General features: G+C 42.2%; 2 protein-coding genes across 7 annotated transcripts in view; one reads left to right on the plus strand and one right to left on the minus strand.

Moving 5' to 3' along the window:
* Positions 1 to 11,054, plus strand: idh2 (isocitrate dehydrogenase (NADP(+)) 2). Its single transcript, XM_010729387.3, has 11 exons — positions 1 to 248; positions 4,966 to 5,057; positions 5,527 to 5,692; positions 5,923 to 6,083; positions 6,210 to 6,353; positions 7,240 to 7,376; positions 7,619 to 7,770; positions 7,911 to 8,023; positions 8,279 to 8,376; positions 8,464 to 8,556; positions 10,640 to 11,054. Exons 1-11 carry the CDS (start codon positions 134 to 136, stop codon positions 10,722 to 10,724), a joined length of 1,356 nt encoding a protein of 451 aa, XP_010727689.1. The 5' UTR covers positions 1 to 133; the 3' UTR covers positions 10,725 to 11,054.
* Positions 10,970 to 24,178, minus strand: part of znf710a (zinc finger protein 710a) — a 25,926-nt gene continuing 12,717 nt past the window's right edge. For 2 of the 6 annotated variants that reach the window (XM_027272649.1, XM_027272646.1), the window contains exons 3-6: positions 14,497 to 16,014; positions 13,598 to 13,789; positions 13,331 to 13,505; positions 10,970 to 12,906 (exon numbers count right to left, since the gene is read on the minus strand). In XM_027272649.1, coding sequence (XP_027128450.1) covers positions 12,737 to 12,906; positions 13,331 to 13,505; positions 13,598 to 13,789; positions 14,497 to 15,975 — 2,016 coding nt within the window. In that variant the 5' untranslated portion in view covers positions 15,976 to 16,014 and the 3' untranslated portion in view covers positions 10,970 to 12,736. Of the gene's footprint in view, positions 12,907 to 13,330; positions 13,506 to 13,597; positions 13,790 to 14,496; positions 16,015 to 16,612; positions 17,300 to 18,090; positions 18,236 to 21,026; positions 21,046 to 24,178 lie in introns of those variants that run through there. The other 4 variants (XM_027272648.1, XM_019272290.2, XM_019272291.2 and 1 more) reach the window with 4 other exon arrangements.

A 24,178-nucleotide genomic window follows, 5' to 3' on the forward strand; every position in this document is an offset into this window, starting at 1 on the left:
GGGGGAGAAGGGCGGTGCTGTAACTGCAGCTGCTCTCTGCTATATTGAAGGCAGCGTTGGAGCGCTTTGCCCCCTCTTTGCTCTGAGTTTCGTCGAGTGTGTCAACCGCAAAAGTGATTTTGGGCCGGGAGACATGGCTGGATATTTGAAGGTCCTCAGCTCCCTTTCGAGGTCTGCAGCTGCTTTTTCCAGAAACCCCGCGGTGCTTGCGCCGGCTGCAAATTGCCAGACTTTGTCCCAGAGAAACTGTGAGTGGAGAAAGATAAACCGGTGTCACCCTCAGCATCTTTCTTTTGTCGGTTAACCGCCTCTTGACCTAGCGTTGACTCCTAAGGTTACAGCGGGCTGAGTGTGAACGCCAAGCCGGGAGAGCGACGCACTCAGCCGGCCGTTAGAAGCCGGTGGCGCCCCGTGCTACGCAAGCTATGCTAGCCAGCCAACCGGGGGATGCTGTTAATGATTTTATTTTTATTTTAATGAGCTTAAGGGCAACGATGCTTTTAAAAGCATCCGAGTGTCTTGCATGTTATTCTGTGCGTTATACGAGTACAGGTTGTTTTTAAATAATATCAAATGAAGAGGGCTGTAAACGTCGAGAGATGAGGGCCGTTGAGACCAACCGTTGAGACCCGTCTTTGTCTCCCCCCATCAAGAAGTTTGAGGAGCAGTTGGCGATAATATAAAAAGACACGGTCATATAAATGAATGAGACTTTAACTTTAAGATGTGTACCGACAGAGCAGAGCAAAACCAGGTGAGTTTGCGTTCAGCTTTAACCCGAGAATAGAGGATTTTTAAAAACGATGAATCGCCGGTAAACTGGCAGCGGATGATTCAAACGAATCTTCCGTTTTTTGTTTTTTTTTAGCTGTCCGTGCGGAAATGTCACCGCTCATAGCGGGCGCTTTAAAAAACAACATCACACAGAAAAAAACAGGTTAAATCGCTTTGCCCTTCATGTGTCCTGTTGTAAACTGATGCTGCCGTTCAGTCGTCGTGTTATTAGCGCGGTACTGACTTGGAAAAAAAAAAAAACTTTCCGAGGTCAGCCGCCGCATACGAGACTCCGCTATAGGGAGCAATGGCTGCCGCTGCCGGCGCTCGCTTTGTCCGACCTACATAATAATGTTTCTCCATCTGCGCTCCACATGGATTTTACCACCTCACACTCCATCATGATGGCTGTAAAAAATCCCGTGCGGCTCGTTGCGTTTATGTAACTTACAAATGTGCCAACAGGGCAACCTAAAATTAGCTTTTTTTATTATTATAAGGTTTGTGATTTGGTGCATGCATTATCACGTGGGCCCTGCAGACATCCTAAATTTCATGCTGCAGGAGTTTGTAACTAATATGGCTCTGCTGTGTTGTAGATACTCTTGTGTCCTTGCAACCAAAAACTTGCACCACCCCAGTTGGTGTTTATAAAAGAGTGGGTCAGTTGAAGGGCACTGTCAGTGGTGAATGATTGTATCCCATTGTTGCCTGTGTTGGTTAAAACAAACAATACCTTTTTAAAGCTCCTATAGATCCATGCAAGGCATGACAGTGCTGCATTTACATTACCAAGACTAAACCTGCCAATCCTTGTGACTGAGCTGTGATTCACGACTGGAAGATTTCTTCATAACTGCAGTCACAAGTTACAGTTGATTCCTGCAATTGCATTTTTTTTATAGTGCTCATAAAATTGACCTACATGCTGTTTTCTTTTTGGCAGTGGATTTTTTTACGTGAAATGTTAGTGCCTGACTTTGGCTCGTAAACCTTTTAAAGCCTTACATTTGTCACAGCTTCCTATTTTTGGTCAGCAACACTTGAAGTACGGTTTAACAGTTCTCACAAATTTCTGCACTCTTGCCTGCAGCTTTAGTTTGGCTCAATTTGATTACTCAGTGAATGCCCCTCTCTTGGTATAGGATTAAAACCGCAGGGCTTTTAGGTTTCGCCTTTGTTAAAAGTTAACCAGAGAGGACACACAGAGGTTATTCGGGTCATTGTCTGGGTCTAACGTTGACTGCCTGCCCAGATTATATCACAGTAGTTATCTTGAGTGAATAGTAATGATCTTGATGACGTTATTTTTTGATCAGGTCTTTCCTGATTCCTAATCATTTGGTTGATGATTGGTGGCTTTTAACTGCCTGTATGCTGATTCTGTCACGAGTGTTTGAGTTAAGACAATAAAGCATTTAATGACGAGCAACTTGAAGTAAGGAAAGTGTATTTTAGGTGTCTGTGCGCAAACTAAGGCATGAATGGTTCCCAATCCTTCTCAAAGTTGCCTCTAGACTGAAAGTAACTTGTCGACTTGTTTGCAATCTGCTCTTGTGTTTATTGTTTTAAATGGAGACAGTTCTTCTTAACATCTCCATGCTAAGCTAAGGATCAGAGTAGGAATTCCTGTGCATTTCTCCCACCACTTTGGTTGGTTGTATACTGACTAGCTCTCCGCCTGCCTACCGGCAGTCTTAATGCATGTGTGAATGATGTGGCAGACGGGCTCACATTACTCCCTTTTAGCTCACCCTTCAGCGTCCACTATGTTGATATATTCAGGAGTTGCATAACCTACTCAAGCTCCCTCCTGCGCTTCTCCCCTCCCCCCACCTCGTCATAGTAGGTCCCTGTTTTAGCAGATAAGTTAGAAGTTATGCCAAACAGTAGCAGTCAATGATGAACTGTGTCAGGGTGTGTGGTGTTTGAGTAGCAGATAGAGAATGACAAAGCTCGTCATTAAATTGACAAAAATCCAGTTTCGCCTCTACATGCTTCATTTTTCCTGATCACGTACGGAATGAGAGATTTAAACATACAGATTTCGATGGACTGTCTTTCAGATTTGATACGTTTTGATACTTGGGGAAGCTACGACAAGACGGATGATTTTCATTATTAATTTCTTTTGTTTGCTTTATAAAATAGTTGGACAATGATGAGAAATCAAATTTCCAAAGCGCAAAGATACTTCTTCAAATAGTTTCTTTACCCAACCGATAAAACTCAAAAGATTTACTATGTAAATCTCTTACTGTGCAAATACTATGCAAACTACTTTACAGTGCAATTCCATGAAGAAAAGAAGCTTACGGTATCCAAATATTTGGCTTTTTTGTTTGCAGACTGATTATGCAAATAAGTGATTATCAAAATAATTAGTGTTCATCATCAACTAATCAAATAATCGTTTCCGCTCCAATGACAGTATTTCTTTTTTCTTTGCAAGCTGTTTTCAATGTGACATTTGGGACACTGCGGACCAGGACCGGTTCTGTCCATTTCCTTTTGTGAAATAGCTTTAGTCATCTCGGTGAATATGTTTAAAATAAAACTCACAAAATGATTCGTATAGTTTTCTTTGACACATGATCTCTTCAGACAAAATGACACATTCCTTCCTTAAACAAACCCAAGTGGTCGCTGCTCAGTAGGTCAAGGAGTATAACATGCCACTCGTATGCGCCGGATCAAAATATGGCTAAAGAAGTACGCAGCAGATGATACTCAAAAACACAGATGTTGTTTTTCACAGTGCTGGTGACAAAATCTGTGGTTTTTGAGGCGAGTAGGTTGTTTCAAAATTAAACAAAACCGTTTCTTTCTGTCTGCTCTATGCTTTTGAGCACGATTGTAACAGAAAGGTCAAAACTATTTTTGATATTAAGTTATTTTCAGTTCGTCATGGTCACCATGTGTCTGTGGCCAGCAGGGCGAGTGTCATATTAAGGGCATGGGAACAGAGCACAGGCTGTTTTGACAGGTGTTACCAAGGTTCCATGATCCCACCTCGGCCACACATGCTCCATGGATGTTTGGTGTTTTATTAAATTCACACATTACTGTGTGTGTGTACATATAAATACATTGTTATTTAATGAGTCCACCAGACTTATTATGTTTAGTTGCATTATTCTGAGAAGGCTTTGGTAGCAGTAGGGGAGCATTAACTTGGCTGGGAAATAGTCACTTGATCCTCTGCACTTCCCCCCCTGTACTTTTCTATTCAGTGAAATGGTCCTGCTGGCAGGACTCTCACACACACTGAGCAGAATGAGAGTAGATATGATTAGAGATACTAATCTACGGCGATCCAACTGGAAAGAAGAGAAAAGACCTCTCTCTGAAGAGTCATTGTTGGTAGGAAACTAAATACTACTTTGAGTTATTAAAGTTTGGATGTGCGTAAAACCTCCTAACTTTGAAAAAGTGGTTAAACACCAACACAACAGCAAACATTTAAACATGAAATAATACATGATTTGTAGAGTTGAACCAGTGAAATCACTTTAGCAGTGACATAATCCTGAACTATTACTATTCTGTGTTATAGTCAAGGTTGCAACGACGGCTTAAGGGTACCCTGAGGAGTTCTTGGCACCGAGCAGTGGGTTGTAAGCGGGTCCCGATTTGTTTGCATCACATTCATACGGCAGATTTAGGTTAATCCACTGATTGCCTGTCTAGCAGTGCGTCAAGAAACTGTTAATAAGATAAGAGGGGGTGAGACTGCTAGCAGAAAAAGTGAATATGCTTGCAGCTAGTTTAAAAATACTTTACTAAAAAAACTGCTTCTAAAGTTGGAGGTTTGCAGCTCTTCTTGATTGTATATGACGGTAAACTGAAGCTGAAAGAAAGAAGAAAGTTGGTTGGAAAAGCTGAAAGTGTGAAAAGCGATTTTATGACCCTTCAGTGCCTAAACCAATTGCTTAATTGAGAGAATAATGGGCAGAATAATCAATAATAATAATATGTTAGTGTTAGTTGCAGCCTGAGGCACAGATATTATGTGTGAAGGAAACAGGAGATGGAAAACGCCATCTGTCCTCTGTAGATGAAAACAGGATCTCTTTTTTTTCCCTTCTCAAATCACTGTAGTTTCCTGTGTTTATGAGTACTTAGCAGACGTTAAAAATAATTTGTCGTGAATGTCTTTTATTTGAACCGTATTGTATGTATGATTGACAGATGCCGACAAGCGCATCAAAGTGGCCCAGCCGGTGGTGGAGATGGACGGAGACGAGATGACCAGGATCATCTGGGAGTTCATCAAAGAAAAGGTGATAACAAACAAACAAACAAACACTGGTGCGCGTCACCGAGGAGGATTTGCATGGCTCATGCTGTCTGAATCGCCTATTTTTATATCACAGACTGACACGTGGATGTGAGGGGAGGGTTATGTGGAAGATTATGTATGTATGCTGTGCGAAGGGGAGGGGCCTCAGAAGTGTTTCATTCAGTCACTGGCTGATTGCCTCTGGAGAGTGAGCAGATGGTACGCTGGCTCAGGAGGAAAAACATGGAGAAGTGAGATTAAATATCCATGAATGTTTTCTGACAACGGAGTTTGTTGTTGTTCAAAAGTGAATACATAAATGATGTAATCCTGCAAATACTTAAAACACATTGTACCATTGATCCCATGACAGATTGCATTAAAGGATATTTAATAACAGACTAAACAGAGTTTTCTATACAGATTATACCAGATTTTCTTATTTGTATACTTTATTTTGTGTCCTTTAGCTCATCCTGACCAACGTGGATGTTGAGCTGAAGTATTATGACCTGGGTCTGCCGTATCGTGACCAGACTGATGACCAGGTCACCATCGACTCTGCCCTGGCTACTAAGAAGTACAGCGTAGCGGTTAAGTGTGCCACCATCACACCCGATGAAGCCAGAGTGGAAGGTGTGGAGCAAGTCTTTGATAACCTATTATTATATGTTTATTTACATTACAGGGCAGAGCAAAGGCGTGATTCCCTTTTGTAAAGCATTATGTAATCCCTGATTTCAAGATAAAAGATTTTATTGACGTGCTATATAAATAAACTTGTAGGGTGATCAAAAAATATGTTTTAGGTCTGCAGTATTTTTCTGTCTTACCATAATTTCTGTGTTGATTTTTTTAATATTTAGAGTTCAGCCTGAAGAAGATGTGGAAGAGCCCCAACGGAACAATCAGGAACATCCTGGGCGGCACAGTCTTCCGCGAGCCAATCATCTGCAAGAACATTCCCAGGCTTGTTCCAGGTTGGACGCAGCCCATCACCATCGGCAGACACGCCTTTGGCGATCAAGTGAGTGTTCAGTTTAATTTCACCATTTTTAGCTCAAATAACAAACAAACAGACAAACCAGATCAACTTCATCATCGATATCAGATTTCTCGAAGTTGATAAAATGTCTGTATTTCTTCTCTACAGTACAGAGCTACTGACTTTGTTGTGGACCAGCCCGGAAAATTCAAGATTATCTTCTCACCTGCTGACGGCAGTGCTGGCAAGGAATGGGAGGTCTATGACTTTCCTGCTGGCGGCTGTGGAATGGGCATGTACAATACAGATGAAGTGAGTGTATTGTATTGTATTTTATTTTTATTTCTTTTACTATTGTTAACCGTAAGGGAACAAACTGCAGCAGTGGTTAGTCGTGGTTAATTGCTGAGGACATACATCTTTAAAAACAGATCAAGAATACTAAATTATTATCACCGGCAAAAATGCCAATCTCTTACCAAAGATCTAGTGTGCCTATTTATGGTACCAACTCAAAAAAGAATACAGTTCCTCTGTTTATCGTAATTACCCTGTGTAATGGTGTGGCTTTATGGTTTGATGTGTTTTTAATAGTTGTTGGACAACAGTAGTGTTAAGAAAATACTTGTTAGTGGGATCAAGTAAACCAATCAAACCACAATTAGCCTTACGATATTCACGCACATGATTTCCCCTCAGCACTCTGGGGGGGTGATTGTGTCCTAAAAGACACTCTGGATAAAAGATTCCTAAGTCAAACTGTTTGCCAATTAAATATTATAGTGTTATCTTAAGAAACTGCAAAGGACATTTTCTTTGTATGTATAGTATGTATTTTAAAATATTCATTTGTCACAAATATTCATTTGTCACAAATCAAAAAAAAAAAACTTGCAGAAAGTTCCACCTTATTTCCAGTTTTATAGATTACAACACCTAAACTTTATAACCTGATAGAAACCTGATAGTCCTCTTATGTGCTTTTTAAAGGCTGGCACAGCAGTCATTGCAGTAACCTCTGTTCAACCTGCTCTGCTACTGTTTTGTTTGCCTACGCCAGCATGAGTCTGTTTGATTTAACAACATAAGAGGTCACGGTAGATGACTTTCAACTCGTCAAGGGGAAGGTTGTTAACCTCTCTGCTCCTGATAAAATGCTACCGCAGTTGTGAATTGTTTGTATTTTTCTCCCCAACAGTCTATTACAGGCTTTGCACACAGCTGCTTCCAGTATGCCATTGGCAAGAAGTGGCCACTGTACATGAGCACAAAGAACACCATTCTTAAAGCCTATGACGGCAGATTTAAAGACATCTTCGAGGACATCTTCCAGAAGTGAGTGTCCTCTGTTTTTTGTATGTGTTTCAGGTTTTTATGCACAAATAGACACATGATGGAGTTTTGGTTAAATTACCTTTCTTGTTCTAAGTCATTGGTGAAATGGGACATAGTAAAAATACAAAACGAAAAAATGTATTTACATGTAATATGGTGCAATATTATAGAGAAATGAATCATGTTTTTTCACTTGAATGTTATAGAACCACAAAGGTTTATTATGTTTGTGCTTCTTACAGGCACTACAAGCCTGAGTTTGACAAACTGAAGATCTGGTATGAGCACAGGCTTATTGATGATATGGTTGCCCAAGTGCTGAAGTCCTCTGGAGCGTTTGTGTGGGCTTGCAAGAACTACGATGGAGATGTTCAGTCTGATATCCTGGCACAGGGTGAGATATCTGGAAAGAGACATGACAATTGGAAACTGTGTTGTTATGAAATACTGAAAGCGTTTGTGGCGCTTGCCAGTTTTTGAACAGATGTTGTGTTTAAAAAGGGATTCATGCATTCTGTCTTTCCTGTTTTTTAGGTTTTGGCTCTCTGGGACTGATGACATCAGTTCTTGTGTGCCCAGACGGCAAGACTATTGAGGCTGAGGCTGCGCACGGCACTGTGACCAGGCACTATCGCGAGCACCAGAAAGTTAGTAACAGTCTTTATCCATCTTAGTGCTCTGTACTGGAAAACATTTGAACTGGGCAATGAAACGGAAACTGTGTAGAGACAAATTTAAAGCAGACAGACTGTAATGGATGGTGGTATACTGCCATCGTGTGGCGAAAATTGAGAATGAGCACGTCCACTTATTGCCAGAGCGAGTAAATAAATTCATAATAAAAACCCATTTTATTACTCTGTAATTAAAAATGCTGACATTACCCACAACTCTACTTTCAGGGAAGGCCCACCAGCACCAACCCCATTGCCAGCATTTTCGCCTGGACCAGGGGCCTGGAACATCGTGGCAAACTTGATGGCAACCCCGACCTTGTGAAGTAAGAGCTGTTTACTTTTGTAGGAAAACCCTCTGACTCTGTGATGCAACATGCCTTTTCTTAATCTCTTTGTTTTTTTATCTGCAGGTTCTCCCAGATTCTGGAGAGGGTGTGTGTCGAGACTGTTGAAAGTGGTACCATGACCAAGGACCTTGCAGGCTGCATCCACGGCCTGTCCAAGTAAGTTGTTTTCCATTTCTATACTTAACTTTCACAGTGTAGTTGTTAATGAAGCTCTGGCTGCTCTCCTTAACATATTACTTGCAAAGAGAGTGATAAAATCATTAACACTATCAAGTTTTTGCTCCTAGTAAGTAGGTTTGCCTCAAAATCAGTCATTCATTGATTCAACAAGGTGCTACAAATATCCCTCAGAGATCTTTGTTCACACAGTGCTGTCTAGCACATCTGTAACATGTTCAGGTTGAATCAAATATTTATGTCTAAGGTGTAACAAACTTTAATATCTTGGATGTACTGCATGGTTACATAAACATGTTTAGCCTCGGAGGCTTCTGAAGGTATAAGGAAGCATCTGGCCCCAGAGAGGACTAAAAATAAGGAATGGAAAGCTCTTATCTATGCATCATCACACCTAAAATATGCAGAACGAAAGACACGAGTTGAACTATTAGGATCTTCACAGGTTCTAAAATCTATAAAACTCAAATTAACCTAAAATTGACAGCACTTGCCTTAGCGCTTTCCTCTTATGTAATGATTGGACAAATCAGGGTTCAGCCAGAAGACACACACCTGATAGACAATGAATAAAGTGTTATGAGTCAGTCTTTAATATGGCATAAATCTGCTCCATCAAGCAGTATTATATTATTATTAAAAAAACTTATTTTCATGTCGCCTTTCATTCCCACTGAGCTCAGGTTACCAACAGAGACTGTACAATAATGCTAGTAATGCAAGTTTTTACAGAAATACAATTTATCTTCATGGATTATATTGATACAGGATAGATGACAAGGCTGTTAACATATGATGCAGCCTATATTTTGAGAATTGTATGTTTTTATGGATGTGTGAGGAGCTTTTAATGTGTTTTTAAAGGACTTTTTGTGTATTATTCTTTTTGAAAATATGTTTTGTCACCACTAGGCTACAGAAACACTAAAGTACAGTTAATGGTTGCATTCATGGTTTGATGATAAATGTATTTTGATATTAATAATTTTAGAATAGTCCAATGAGATCAGCTTTATTGGTCACAGTTGAAGGCTCCACATTGGACAGAATTGCACTTTCAGGTTTTCTTTTAATAAAAAAATCTATGTGCTTGCACTCACCCACGATTCATATCACATTGTTCATAAAGCTAATGCAAAGTTCACACTTGTGCAACTCAAACTGCAATACCTCAACTTAACCAGCAGGAAACCCCTCCTGTCAAGTCTCAGTGCTTGGAGACGAGAACATTTCCACTTCAAAATAAGGTTTCAGGTTAAGTCAGTTTTATAAATGAAGGCCCAGGAAAGTGATTTCTAAGTAGAGCTAAGACACTTAGTTAATTTATCTACAGAAAAATAATCTACCACTAGTGAATCATTATTTTCTTTTAAAGCGGAATGCCAAACACACCAAAGGTTCAGCATCTTAATCGTGAGGATTTGTTGCTTTCCTGTTTTATAGCTATGAGCTGTGGGCCATTTTTCATCAACCAAACAATTTAAGAAAATAATGTGCAGATTAATAAATCATACAAAACCTCGTTAGTTGCAGCCCTAATTTGAAGGATGTTTCCATTTAGTCCACAGAGCATCTTTATGTTTTGGGACATTAAGCCAATAATGGCACCCAAGAATGAATGTTTGGTGTTTTCGCTGGCAGATTTCCTTCTTTAACTTGGAATGAAAATATTCCCTTTTGATTAAACCGTCACCATCAACACTGACATAAGTAGGGGTGTTATTTACCCTGATTGTGGCCTGCCAGGTTGTTATACAGGTTGGGAACTCGAAACCTTTTTCTTCTCAAAGTTGTGTTTTTGTTCAGGATTGTTTAGCAGGATATCTTTAAAACCAGATTTCAATGAAGTTTAGAAAGTTAAAGCCATAGTCCGAGGAAAAAATACTTTAAAAGACACTCCTATGATGCATATTGCTCATTCTGTTTAGGTAATGTTGATAATTGTGCTATTTTTACTAACCAACATTAACATTCATGGTAATAATTAAATAAGGGTTACTGGAAGTGTTTCTTTAAGTATGGTATTGAATTTCCTAAACTCTGTCTCGTCTTGCCTTCTCAGTGTCAAGCTGAACGAGCACTACGTCAATACTACAGACTTCCTCGACGCCATCAAAACAAATCTGGATAAAGCCCTCGGCAAGTGAAGGACTTGAAAGAATATAGTTAGCCTGGAGATGGCAGTGTCACTCATCTGTTTTTGTACCTCATTTTTAACTTAAAAGGTCAATAAATTCACTTGCATTTCCCTGAAGTAAACGAAATGTACTGTCTGTAGGAAATGTAGTATTCTATTAGGTTATTAAATGGTTGACAGCTGCCCCTCCACCAGATGCCTCCCTAACTATCTGTCCCATTATTTGCAAGGTTTTATTTTTGTAATGTGAAGTACTGTATTCAATACTGTGTAATGCCGTGGGCAGGGCTGAAGCATGTGTCAAACGGATTTGCCAATAAACATCCCTGGTTTGACCCAACATTGGTATTTTGCGATGTTTTTCAACAAAGATGAACCATGTTAAAGGTAAATAAATTTATTATTTTACAGTATTGTCTGGTACACAACATTGTACATACATTTCTATCCACATTATCTCCACACTAATGTCTAATACAGAAAGCCATTTAAGCTGAACATCTTCCCCTTTGTATCATCACTAAAACAGTGATGGAATAAACACAGAAGCTGAAAAACTCACAAAATTGAGCATTTTTTATTTTAAATGCGCTATATCAACATTGCAAATGGATACCTTGTTTGCAGGTTACAAGTTTGAAAAGCTAAGCACTGGGAAACTGAATATATTGAGCATTTCCCAAATCATTTTCCACAAGGTCCATGGCCCTGTCACATGTTGGGAGGTTGTCGTTCATCACTTGAGACCAGTGTACAGCATGATGGATGGCATGCTGTTGCAGACACACTGGGGCACTTAATATTTCTGTCTGAGTTTTTTGGGACAATTCTTGTTGAGATTCATCCACTTAAAAAAAAAACACACAAAATAAAAACTGAAACGAATGCAGGGTTTGCATTGCTTCTGAAGAATGCTGCAGTCTTGTTTCGTCAAGGCTTGGATGTGGGGGGAACGGTGAGGTTTGTTGAAAGAGAAGCTGTACCACAGTCTGTTCTCTGTGGTAATCTTTTGAAGAGATCTACAGATGGGTGGGAAGGGAACCTGAATGTAATTTCATGAGGTCTGCGATTGGACCCTAAGAAATCCAATGTCCCAGCTCAACACAACAGCACAGAAAAGATACTTACAGTGCCCATAGCTGCAAGATTTGATCCAATTCTTTGGTAAAGGGGTCCTACCATTTAAAAAGGTTATTTTGATTTTCTTTTCATTAGCATCTTAAAACATTCCACAGAAACAATTACATTCAGACTAGAGATCAATACAGGGTGATGCTTGTTAATGCAGAAACCTAAAAAGTAGACACAGTGGTCCTCAGTGCAACGCACTGATTACAGTACCAGCCAATGTAAGATGACTGATACATTCTGTACAGTAATATACAATAAAGCACGGATTGCAAATTTAACTTACTTTGCAGACCTCAAATTTAATTTATCACAGTATAAATCAAAGTGAATCTTTAACTTCTGCAACTTGATAAGCTTTGGCAAGTGAAATGAACAGTACACTTGTTCCCTTCTTTAACCCTTCACATTAGTTAACCCCAGAAAACACAGAACTGGGATTGTCTGAATGAGTAAGTGCAGTATAACATCACCATATGCTTTTATGCTTGTAGCTTAAAAAAGAACATGTGCTTTTCAAATTAGGCAACTAACAACATATATGTATTTATATAGATTTCTTTTTTTAAATCTAAATGCTGCTGTTTTTAGACAGTCCACTTTTCTCAAATATATTTTTTTTTACTCAGTAGATTTGCTGTGTTTTAGAGATGAAAAATATGTAATAAGGTAAAAAGTATAAACTTCCAAATTTTTTGTAATTACGAGTGATTCCAGTGCATATGAATGTGCAGTTTGCTGGGTTTCTCCACACCCTCGAAGAACAACTCGAGCACTATCGAGCCTTTAACAGCAAAAAACAACACCAACAACAACAATAAAAAAAAAAAACAATAAAAAAAAAACAATCCCGTTTTCATTAGTTCACACTTATTTTGGGGTCATTTTAATAATTCATGCGGTGCTGAAGCGCCCTGCGCCCTTCCCATAGGTGCTGTAATACTCCATTTGAGATAGTTTAGCAATGTCTGGTGTGTTGTTGTTGTTAGCCCGGTTTTCTCGCTCACTGAATTCAAAGCTCTCCTCTTCATAGTCCTCCTGGCTTTCTGTGTCTTGGGGGGGTTCTGAAAAAAGAGGCAAAGACACAAATATGATCCCACTCTGTCCTCGATAACACACACACACACATATACACAGATTTTTTTTTTCTGAAGACACGTAGCCTCATTGAGGACAACCAGTATGTTGCCCCTCCTCCCTTGCCTCAGTATCAGTCTCTACTGATAGGGACAGGCATGTCTAATCCGGGCACTGCTATATTTACTAAACACATAGGGAGGGAGTGACAGAGAAACATCAAAACACTTGGCCAGTAGATTACAGTACATGCTGAGTCAAAGTGCATTAAGGATAGAGTGACTGACAATAATGCGACGTAAAGTCCACCGAGCAGTCCCACTTGTAAATTTGCCCATCTACAAAGTCATCGCGCATTATCATCTATAACAAAGTGGAGTGTAATTAAGAATAAGTGGTGGAGCTATTCACCATGTCCGTCTATTGAGGTGTCCATGATGCCGTGTTTGACCTTCATGTGTCGGCTGAGGTTGCCCTTCAGGTTGAACTTGCTGGTGCAGTAAGGGCACTTGAAGGGCTTGCTGCCGGCGTGGAGATGCATGTGGCCGAGAAGGTTGTACATTCTGTTAAATGACTTTCCGCACACCTGAGAAAGAGCACAATAGTCAGTAAGACACCTACCCCCACTCCATCACAGAGGGACCCAGTTTGTCTTGCAATAAAACTCTACTCACTCACCTTGCATTTGAAAGGCTTGACCGGCAGGTGGACAATCATATGCGTTTTAAGAGTTTGCTTCTGGACAAAGGTCTTGAAGCAGACGTGGCACTGGAAGGGCCTCACGCTGGCATGGATCAACATGTGTCTCTTTAGGTTGGCAGACAGGGTGAACTCTCTGGCACAAACGTCACACTTGAATTCTTTCATACCCTGGGGAAACAAAAAAGTGTTTGGGCTTTTTAATTAATTTGGCTAAATATATGGTTTAGAAGAAAACAAATAATGAGTCATAGGGAGGAAACACACAAGGAATTTGCGTGTGTGAGGATTTGCATTCTGGCTTTTGATCCAACTCGTGTATATTACGTTAGCCCCCCCCCCACAAGTGTTGAAAGACAGAGTGGAAAAAGTCTAACAATGGAAAGAATAAACTTTTTTTTTTTGGTTTCTGCATTTATTTAACTTTTATTATTTAAACTGTAATATTTATCAAAAGCAATGTCATGAAAAGAAATGTTTTCCCCCTATAGAATATAATAGACTATATAGCAAAAAGGAGAGAAAGGCCGCAGTGATTCATTAGAGACAAAGGGAAGTAGCTCTGCAAACGACACACAACACAAAACACATGCATGTGGGGGGTTGAGCCCACACAAAAAAAAACTCAAGGCCTTTGAAGACTATGTTTACAAAGCAACTGGTTTTGGAGAAAAGGCTGTGTTGCAAGTGTGCAATATGTCTATGAGGATTCATACAGAGGAGCTAAAATACTTCCTTTCCTAAATGCGACATTTTTCTATCTTAAATTAAGATTTAGTGGTGTTGTGTGGTTGCTTAAGGCCAGGCTACTCTGTACTCTTTTACTTTCACATAACACATAAATTGGTAAACAAAGGCACATCATTGGGTTTCAGTACCTTAGGTACAAGGGTGTGCGCTGTCAGTACCTTGTGAGTGAGAGCGTGTTGTCGGAGGTGGTGGATTTGGACAAACTCCATACCGCACTCGGGGCAAACGTAGGGACGCACATTCTGGTGTTTCATCAAGTGGTTCTGCAGCTGGCTGCGGTAGGCAAATGACTTGTGGCACTCTGTGCACTGGTATGTGGTCGGACCCTGATGGCTAGTCAGGTGTCGCTTCAGGTGTGCGTAGGTTGGGAACTCAAGGCCACACTGGGTGCAGACATGGCACTGGCCGTTCTCGTGTTTGTTCTCATGGGTCCTCAGCTCACTCGGGTAGGCAAAGCCACGGCCACAGAAACGACAGCTGTAGGGCTTGACATCTGAATGCTGCAGCATGTGCCTCTTCAGGTGGCTGGTCTGCGTGAAGGCCTTTTCGCAAACGGTGCACTTGTGAGGTCTGGTTCCCTGGTGGGTGAGCAGGTGAGTTTGGAGGTGGCTGGGCTGCTTGAAGAGTTTTCCACAGTGTAGACATTCATGGGGCTTAATTCCATTATGGCCAAGAATATGAGTGACGAGGTTATATTTGGATGTGTACGACTTCTCACACATGCGGCACTTCCAGCGTTTCAGACCCTCTCCGACGTCTACGCAGTAAGACTCATCGATCTGTACATTGATGTCCAGCCGGTCAATCTGCATTCGCCTTGCGAGGCCCTCTGGGTCTGACCACAGCATGGCCTGGCTGTTCTCCTCATACTCTCCTGGCAATGCCATATCGGCAGACTCATAGGCCACCTCATTGGACTCATAATAGCGGCTCCCCAGAGGACTGCCATTTTCTCCACTGGTCTTGAGATTTAGTGCCTCTTCCTCTTCCTCCACCACCAACTCTTCTTCCTTCCTCTCTCGTTCTCTACCAGTGTTTTCCTCTTGTTCCTGTTCTGACTGTCCATCTGTTTGCGGCCTGGGTGTATCTCTCACACATGAGGGGCAGTTTCCGCAAGCCTGCTCCTCTTTCAGAGAACTTTGTTTGGTGACTGGATCCTCCGACTTGCCAGGACTACGCCTGCTGTTCATGTGAATGCAGGAAGGAGGGGTATCAGACTCAAGCCGTTCACCTTTAATCTGAGCCTGTGGACTAGTTGCTTTGTGTTGGTGAACCTCTAGTTCTACGCCACTCCTGGGCCTCTTGGTCCTCCCACGAGGTCCAGGCCGTCTTCTCTCACTGCAGTGGGGCTGGGGCTCTGGCTCCCCGGCAGGCTCCGCCAGGTAATCCCCATTGGCCCCGATTAGCTGGTCAGCATACTCGTACTCCATTGCCTCAGGTGGCGGAGGGGGACACTCTCTGGGTTCCCCTGTATAAAAGCCATTAGGAGCAATGGTGGCCCCGAAGATTTCATTCTGGGAGATGAGGCCAAGAACGGCAGCCTGAGCCAGAGATAGCACCACCACAGGCTCCGTCTGTGTGCCCACATCCACTTGGCACTCAGTCATCTTAGGGTAGGTCCGCACCAAGCGGCTACTCTCCTCCTCCTGAAGGAAAACACACAAAAACATAAAACACAAGTTTTAAAAAACAACCAGAAAAATAACGTTTCTCTCTGTTCTGCTGTTATAAACCGTGTCTTACACAACGTTTCCTCATATAACCTCATTTCCCCACTGTAACCTCACGATATTGGTACCTTTCCTATTAATATAAACAAAAGGGTTTGTTTTTCTGTCACACTGAAATTATTTGTTAAGATTCAGCGTTACAAACCGACATCTGAAGTAATACAACCTTCCTTTCCTAGTACCAAAGTGAGTATTAAGGTAATGTTTTTAAGGATTTTTTCTCTGTGTAAGCCGCATTCGGACTACGCCTTGTTTCTTTACTCTGAATCCACAGCACATTCGATTGAGGAGATAAGGCAGATCTGCGTTAGCACCCCGTTTCCTTCCTTGACAGGCTTTAGAATAATAAAAGAACACAACAAGGGATGCAGGTCCCGCCAGGAAGTTGACTTCCGTGGACTGTCCTCAGTACTTCCTGTGGGGTCCCGGAGCAGCCTGGCTGACCAAAGTCAGCTCATCACTGAAGCTATCTGTCCCATTCATGAGGAGCAAAGCGTCTTAGGTCTACACTCACCGTAGCTGCCTTCATAATGCCTGCCACACTGGGCTTTCTTAACAAGATGATATATGCCGCCAGGCAGTCTCATATCCATAACAGACATTCGATTGAGCCTCGAGCTCATTCTGTATTCCACACCGATGCATAAGACTCGCTAACATAATTGTGCGGTTCAGAAGTGTTTGAGACCGACATCCACATGTTTATCCTGCCACCTGTAAAAGTGGAACAGTGAAACTATAGGGGAAGAAAGTCTGGTGTGACTAAAACTGGCTCTCTGTGGTAAAGGAGAAGTGAGTACTGGTTTTAGATTATTTCCCAGCATGGATCTGATTGGTAGGAAAAGGTCTGACCCTTACTTTCTTGCCAGACTACACACTCAGTCCTCACTCTATGTCATACACACCGGCGAGAGCTGCTGCCTTGCCTGACACAATACTGAGAGAAAAGAAAAGAGTGGATGGAGAAAAGAGAAAAAAGGGAAGAGGAGATAGTGCAGGAGGAATAAAGGTGTGTGTACATGTGTGCGTGTGTGTGTGCGAGTGTGTGTTGGTAGAGGGGAGTAGACCTGGATGCCCTGATAACCACGTCATTTATAATTACTGCTTTTAAAGTAGTCAGACAGAGACAGACTGTGTGTTTGTGAGAAAGAAAAGGAAAGAGACTGGGTGTGTATTTGAAAGCGTGTGTGTATGCGTGTGTGTGTGAGAGAGAGAGAGAGAAAAGAGAGGGAGGGAGGTATGGAGAGAAGGAGAAAGAGCTGTGGGCGGGGGAGGAGTGGAGGGAGGGAGGGAGACGGAGACAGAAATGAGATGGAGGGGCTGAAAGATAAAGAAAGAGGGGAGGAGAGGGAGGGGAGGGAAGGGGAACGAGAGATTGAGTGAGCATGTGAGAGGAGGGAAGAGAGAAAGGAAAAGGAGAGGGAGGGTGTGTGAGAGAGGGGTGGGGGGGGGTGAGGGGGGGGGGGCTGGAGAGACACAGAAAGACAGAGTGAGTGAGTGAGTGAGAGAGAAAGAGGGGAAGGAGGGAGGGGGTGAGCTGGAGAGAGAAGAAAAAGCACAGCAAAATGAAAGGCTGACAAAATGAAAGAGAAAAAGACAAATGACAAGGAGAAAGAGAAGGTAGGGTAGTAATTGCAAAGAGTCCGTACACTTTCAACATTTAAAGTTGCATCTGAAAGACACCTAAGGACAAACAATTAGAGCAGTGGCAAGGGGGAAACAAAACGTGCGGCAGAGATAGAAACACAACTCTTATCTCTTCTTTTTTTTTTTTTTTTTTTTGAAAAGATGTTCCCACTGCGGTACTCATATGAATGTGTAAAGTAATCACGCTTCACCTCACACACTCACACACACACGACAAGAGTGTAACTAACAAACTGCAAAACAACTATCCGCCAACCCCCCTCTAACCCCAACCCCTAACCAAACCTAACCCTTAGCACCTTAGCAGCAACACCCTCTTCCTCCATCTTTAGGTTACAAACTCACCACATTGTTCCTGGAGTGATGTTTGAGGTGTTTCAGGGATCTCATCCTTCAGGAGAAATGAGTGGAGTAAAAAAATCCACCTCCTATTTATATCTGTGGGAGAGTGGGGCGGTCCCACGGCTCATCCTCCTCCTACTGTTGCTGTTATCAGAACTGACTGTGCCTGCCCCCCCCGCTCCCCTCCACAAGCCCTCCACCCCACCACACACACACACACACACACACACACACTCAGACACACACACACGCACACACACACTCAGACACACACAGCATCACCCCATTTCTTTCTCTTCCTCCCACCCTCTCCTTCCCATCTCACTTCTCTTTCTCTCCTCTTTTCTCTTACAAACACACACATACACACATCTTATCTCCCTTTCTCACTACATACAATTCAGCATGACCCTTCAACACACATTTCTCTTTAAGGCACACACGCTCTATCTTTTCTTGATCACACTTTATACTTTGCATTTCCTTTTTTTTTTATGAGCGTGTGCTCAAATGCACAATTATAAAAATCTAATCAGTAGTTTCTCTCACTTCCTCTGCGTGCAGACAGATACATGTGCACACGCACACAAACATGTATATGTTACATACATACATATATATAATAGAATATATATAGATATATATATATTATATATATATAATCCACACACAAACAAACACACACACACAAACGTGATTTAATTTTACATACATACATACATAATATATATATGGTATGTCCCTGTAATGCAGGCAAGAGGCACGTACACACTTTCACAACACGCGCAAACACTCAGAGAGACGATGGGTGGAGGTGCGTCTGTCAGTAGCAAAACAGTCAGACAGATAAGGTCTGAGAAATGCTAAAATTTAACTTTGCAGAGACCGTGTAGTTTGTTGCTGCTAGTTATTTGCTCTAGATTCAAACAATCATTGAGGACAGCCTGAAGTATACTGTCTGAGAAATCCAGAGAAGAAAAAAAAATGAGTGACAAAAGAAAGAGAAAGAGAAAGAAAGGAGAGAAAAGCAGTTAGGAGAGAGGGAGGGAGGGAGACAGACGTGGGGGAGAAAGAATAAGGAAGAAAGAAGCATAGGGAGGGGGAGTGAAGCTGAGTGGGGAGGAAAGAGGAGGAGGAGGGGGGTGGGGGGGGGTGAGAGAGAGACAGAAGAAAAGGGAGAGAGGAAAGAGAGCTGGGGTGGGGGAGGGAAGAAGAGAATGCAGCAAAAAGGAGGAAGAAGGGAGAGGGGGGGGCTGAGTCATAAGAAAGGATGTGGCAAAAGAAAGAGAAAGAAAGAATAAAAGAGAGAACAGAAAGAGGGAGGGGGGAGTGGTGGGAGAGGAGGTGGTGGTGGGGGGGGGGTTGGGGGGGATGGGAAGAGAGATAGAGGAAGGTTTGAAAGAAAATGCAGTGAAAGAGAAGAGCGTGGGGGGGTGGTGGGGGGGAGATGGTGGTGGTGGAGGAAAGAAGGAGAGAGAAAAAGAGAGAAGAAAAAAAAGGGGGATGGTGGAGTGTGAAAATAAAAAAGAAGAGTCCATCAGCAAGAGAAAAGAGAAGGGAGGTGGAGGAGGAGGTGGTGGTGGTGGATGGGGGGGAAGAGAGAGGGGGGTGGGGGCAGAATGAAGGAGAGGAGGAGGTGGAGGGGGAGGAAGAGGGGGGGTGAGGAGGGGTGGTGGTGGTGGGGGGGTGAGAGCAAAGGGAATGGAGAGAGGAAAGGAGATAGAGAGACGGAGAGAGTGAAGAAAAGGAAAAACAGCAAGGGAAGACATTAACTATTGAACTTCCAGATTTCTTTCAGGCTGTGTTGAGAAACAGTGCGGCAGAGTACCTGCGGGCTAAGTACAGGTTGTGTGCTTAAGTAGTCGGTACTGAAGATGATCCTGATAATTAGACAGGTATTCTATCATACCAGAGCTTACCTTACCTTTTAACTAGTAAACACAGTGTGTGTGAGGAGGGGGGGGGGGGGGGATGTGTGGAGTAAAACAACAACAAAAAAAAAAAGTGCATTTAAGAAAATGTATGTATATAGGTGCAGCCGAGCGTGACAAACACTGTGTGGACACATGCCAATTGTGACTGTAGGGCTGAGGACTGTGCATAAACATTTCCTACTAAATAACAGGAAAGGGCAAACCTTGAAAACCTTGATCAATCATCAGCGGCTGGGAGTGCTGCGAGAATGAGAAAGATAGAGAGAAAGGGGAGCGGAGGGGGAGGAGGGAGAGATAGGGAATGAGAGTGAGCGCGAGGGAGGGAGGGGGGATAGAGAAAGAGAAAGAGATTGAGTGAGGGTGTGAGTGAGGGGGAGAGATAGCAGGAAGTCGAGGGAGAGAATGGGAGAGAAAATAGAAGGAGAGCAAGGGAAGAAACAAAGAGATAAGAGGCTGAAAGACAAAGAAACCACATGGAAGAAACAACAAGGGACACGTACATAAAACAACACAGAACTAGCCTATGGGGAAAATGAAAAAGACACAGACAACAAAAGTTTGGGGAAGAAATACACTGGCTCCTTTCCAGGCCTGAATCTTCATAACAGCAAAACCTGCTCGCTTGTCCATTTACTTTGGGTACATTTGCGTGTGTAGGGAAAACTAATAGAGGAAAAGGCTACGGTGCATAATAAGCGTAAAATTTCATTCACTTCTTAGATTATACAGGTTCCTATGTGCATATGAGACACGGAGAGAGAGTGAGAGAGAGACAGTAAGGGAAGTAAGCCATTGCCCTGCTCTCAAGTGTACTAACCCTCAGCAGGGATTTTAAATGTGTGTTTGTGTGTGGTTGTGTATGTGCATTTGTCTGAGATCAGTGTGAGATCAGGGACAAGCACACACACATACACACACACACACACGGCACTGAAACCAACACGCTTTCAGTTCCCTACAGCCCTGAAACAACACGCTTCTGACACTGGTGTCCGTATGACTTACTGTATTTTTACCAGCGAAACTTCTTGTCCATTTCCGAACCTCCGGCCTGGTTCTTGTGTTGTTTATCTATAGGAGACAACCATGCGGTGCAGTGTCACATCCTCTCTGTGATATAGGTCAAAGTTATAACTTTTTTCTTTTTTTTTTTCTTTTCTTTTCTTTTTTTTTTTCCAGCAAGAGGAAGAGAGCAAGTCAGAGAGATAAAGTGAGGGAGGGAGAAATATGGAGGGGGATGGTGGTGGGGAAGGAGGGCTAGATTCAGATATCAGCTGTCTGTTTTACCCCTGAGAAAAGCTCAATGAATCATAAAACTGCAGAGGACTCATTGATGACAACTCTCTATTTTCTTTCTTTCTTTTTTTTTTGGTTAAAACAAATGCAAATGCCAATATAGTAGGGGGAACTCATCTGTGTATTGGCTTTAGGTCAGTGTCTCTCTATATATATACAGCCCACTCCTCTTGCCGTACGTTAGTGAGCTCACGTTGTCAGTGTTGTTTCTTCATCCAGCCCAGTGACAGGCTGCATACAGCCCGAGTTGGCTCTGACTGTGTGTGAGGCGCTGTGCTAGGTGATGGCTATAATTCAACATCCTCTCACTGTCAGGCAAACTGGAAGCTGTGTAGGTTTGTGTTTAGGGTCGTTATAGCTACAGCGTTTGGGTGAGAATATTTGTATGATCAGAAAGTGAGAAAGAGAAGAGAGAGGAATCAGTTAACTCTGTGTTTTGAACTTTGAGTTATTGGACTGATGTTGATGTTTTAGTCGGCCATTCCTCTCAGACCCGTGTCTAAGACAGCAAGCCCACACACCTTCTGTTATTTTCTAGTGCTGGATCAGTCTTACCTCTGCACAGCAAGCTGATATAATAGTAAGCATGATTAGCTGTGTTAATTAAGTTTCAAAAAAAAAAAAAAAAAAAAAAAAAAAAAAAGCACAGCAGGCTTTTTCATAAGCACAGAACAGACAATCACACAGCTTGAATCTAAGCAATGCAGATGGAATATAGCAAAACTGTATAAAAGCAGCCACACCCTAGTTGCACGCCTCCAGCTTCTTCCATTAAGGTCAGTAAGAACAGACTGGACACAGACAGGAGAACACAAACTAAAAAAACAAAAAAAACAAAGCTTCATTCTCTATCAGTGTTGCCTCACTCACTCACTGCTGCGAGGGAGAGCAACTTTAAATGTGAGGCATACGTGATTAGACAAGGTAGACTATAGGTGAATCACTTGCAACTTCGAGAAATAAACAAACAAAGCAGCATATTCTGCAATTTTCTTTCAATATTGATGCTTTGCCATGTTTTCCCTCTTTTTTGTACTGTATATTTAAAGAAATCAAGCCTTAAATTAACTCAACAAATCATTCTTACGCAAACCGCAAGACAGGATGCAGAGATGGCCAGAGCAGAAAACCCTAAATAAAAGATTACTCACCCCATTTTGTAGTGGGGGTACTAAATGGAAAGACAGAATATTAGCAATGAAATAGCTCTGCTTGGAGACAACATTGGAGAAAGGAGTGTGGGGAGAGCTTGAAAAAAAAAAAAAAGACTGAATATAAAGGAGAAAAGACAGAGTTGAGGGAGGAGAGGAGAAGAGCATTCAGCAAGGAGGATATAAAAGGAACAGAGAGGGGGGCGAGGGAGTGAGACAGAGAGCTATGGAAGGAAAGAGAGAGAGAGAGAGAGAGAGAGAGCATAAGAGAGCGAGAAAAAGAGGGGGGCATGGGAGAGCAAGAGAGAGAGGAGGAGAGAGAGATCAAGAGAAAGAGGGAGGGAGGGAGGGAGGGGTAGCGAGTGAGAGAAACAGAGACAGAGGACGAAAGAGAAAGACAGAGAGGAGAGAAAAACAGAGAGGGGGAAGGGAGAAAGAAGGATAGCCACAAGAGACTCAAAAACCACAGAATAAAAACCCTCTGTCTGTCTGTAACTCTATATAGATATACAAATATGAATCCTAATATATGGGTGCATTGCATTTATTCAGAGGGAAGGGATAGTCAACAGTACAGATTTCAACATGCACCTCAAGTTCATTCAATAAGTCAGCAAACACAATGTAGGACCATAGAGAACTCATATCTTCTTATCAGGAATGCAGTTTTTCATTGCAGTAAGGTGGGAGAGGAATTTTACCACGGTACTTTATCCTATTTTAGTCACTCTGAAGTCTCTTCCTGCTATGTGATTCATGGAAAAGTATGCTTATAAAATATACTGTACAGCCTCACCATATTCTCTCTGTCTGTGCTGAAATCTTTCAGCGACGGACATGTGTACGTAAGGGGAAACGGCACGATTTTGACGATCGTCTAAGTGTCCTACATAGTGAAATGGCCCCAGATTTACTCAAGGTGAGGCCCACAATGAACCACAGAAGCCTATTAACACTAGAGGTCTCTGGAGTGCCTTATATGCTGGTTAGAGGCGACCACATTCAAACTGGCTATAACAGACAGTGGGGACACAGCCACTGTCCCTCTATGGCCGTCACTCTTTTGTATTATTCCTCCACCTCCCGGTAACAAATTTCAGTCGGAATTACTTTTCTTTCGTCCAAGTTTCATTCTTTTAAATCAAACCCTTTGTCTATCTCTTCTTTTGTACCTTCCTCCTGTTTCCATGGTTACCTCTCTCTCTGCTCTGTACACTATCTATCTCTTCCTCCGTTTCCCTCTCTGTCTCTCTCACTCTGTTCTTATCTTTCTCATTTTGCTTTCATCTCTGCCTCCCTTCCTCCTGCTTTATCCCACACCCTCCTCACTCCGGCTTTTATCTCTCTTCACTTTCATCTGTCTTTCACCTTTCTCTCCCCTTCAAGCCTGCCATTCCATCATGCTGGTTTTTGGTTCTTACTTATAGAGAGAAAGTTTTATCGGTTTCCCTGTCAATTCTGCATTTTTAATCATTTCCAATTTATCCAACCCACTTTCAATGCCATTGAGTCATGCATTAAATTGTCTTGGGCAGGATGTGTGTGTGTGTGTGTGTGCATGTGCATGGCTTTGAGATGGAAACCATAGGTGCAGGAGGCTGTAGTCTTTCATGATCATAAAGAAAGAGGAATGATTTCTGTCATGATATCTGGAGATTAACTGGCTGCTGTGGTTTTGTCTTTCAGGAGTGCCGTAATGCTTTTTTTCCC

The sequence above is a fragment of the Larimichthys crocea genome, chromosome XXI, assembly GCF_000972845.2.
Source record: "Larimichthys crocea isolate SSNF chromosome XXI, L_crocea_2.0, whole genome shotgun sequence".
In the NCBI taxonomy this organism is placed as follows: Eukaryota; Metazoa; Chordata; class Actinopteri; family Sciaenidae; genus Larimichthys; species Larimichthys crocea.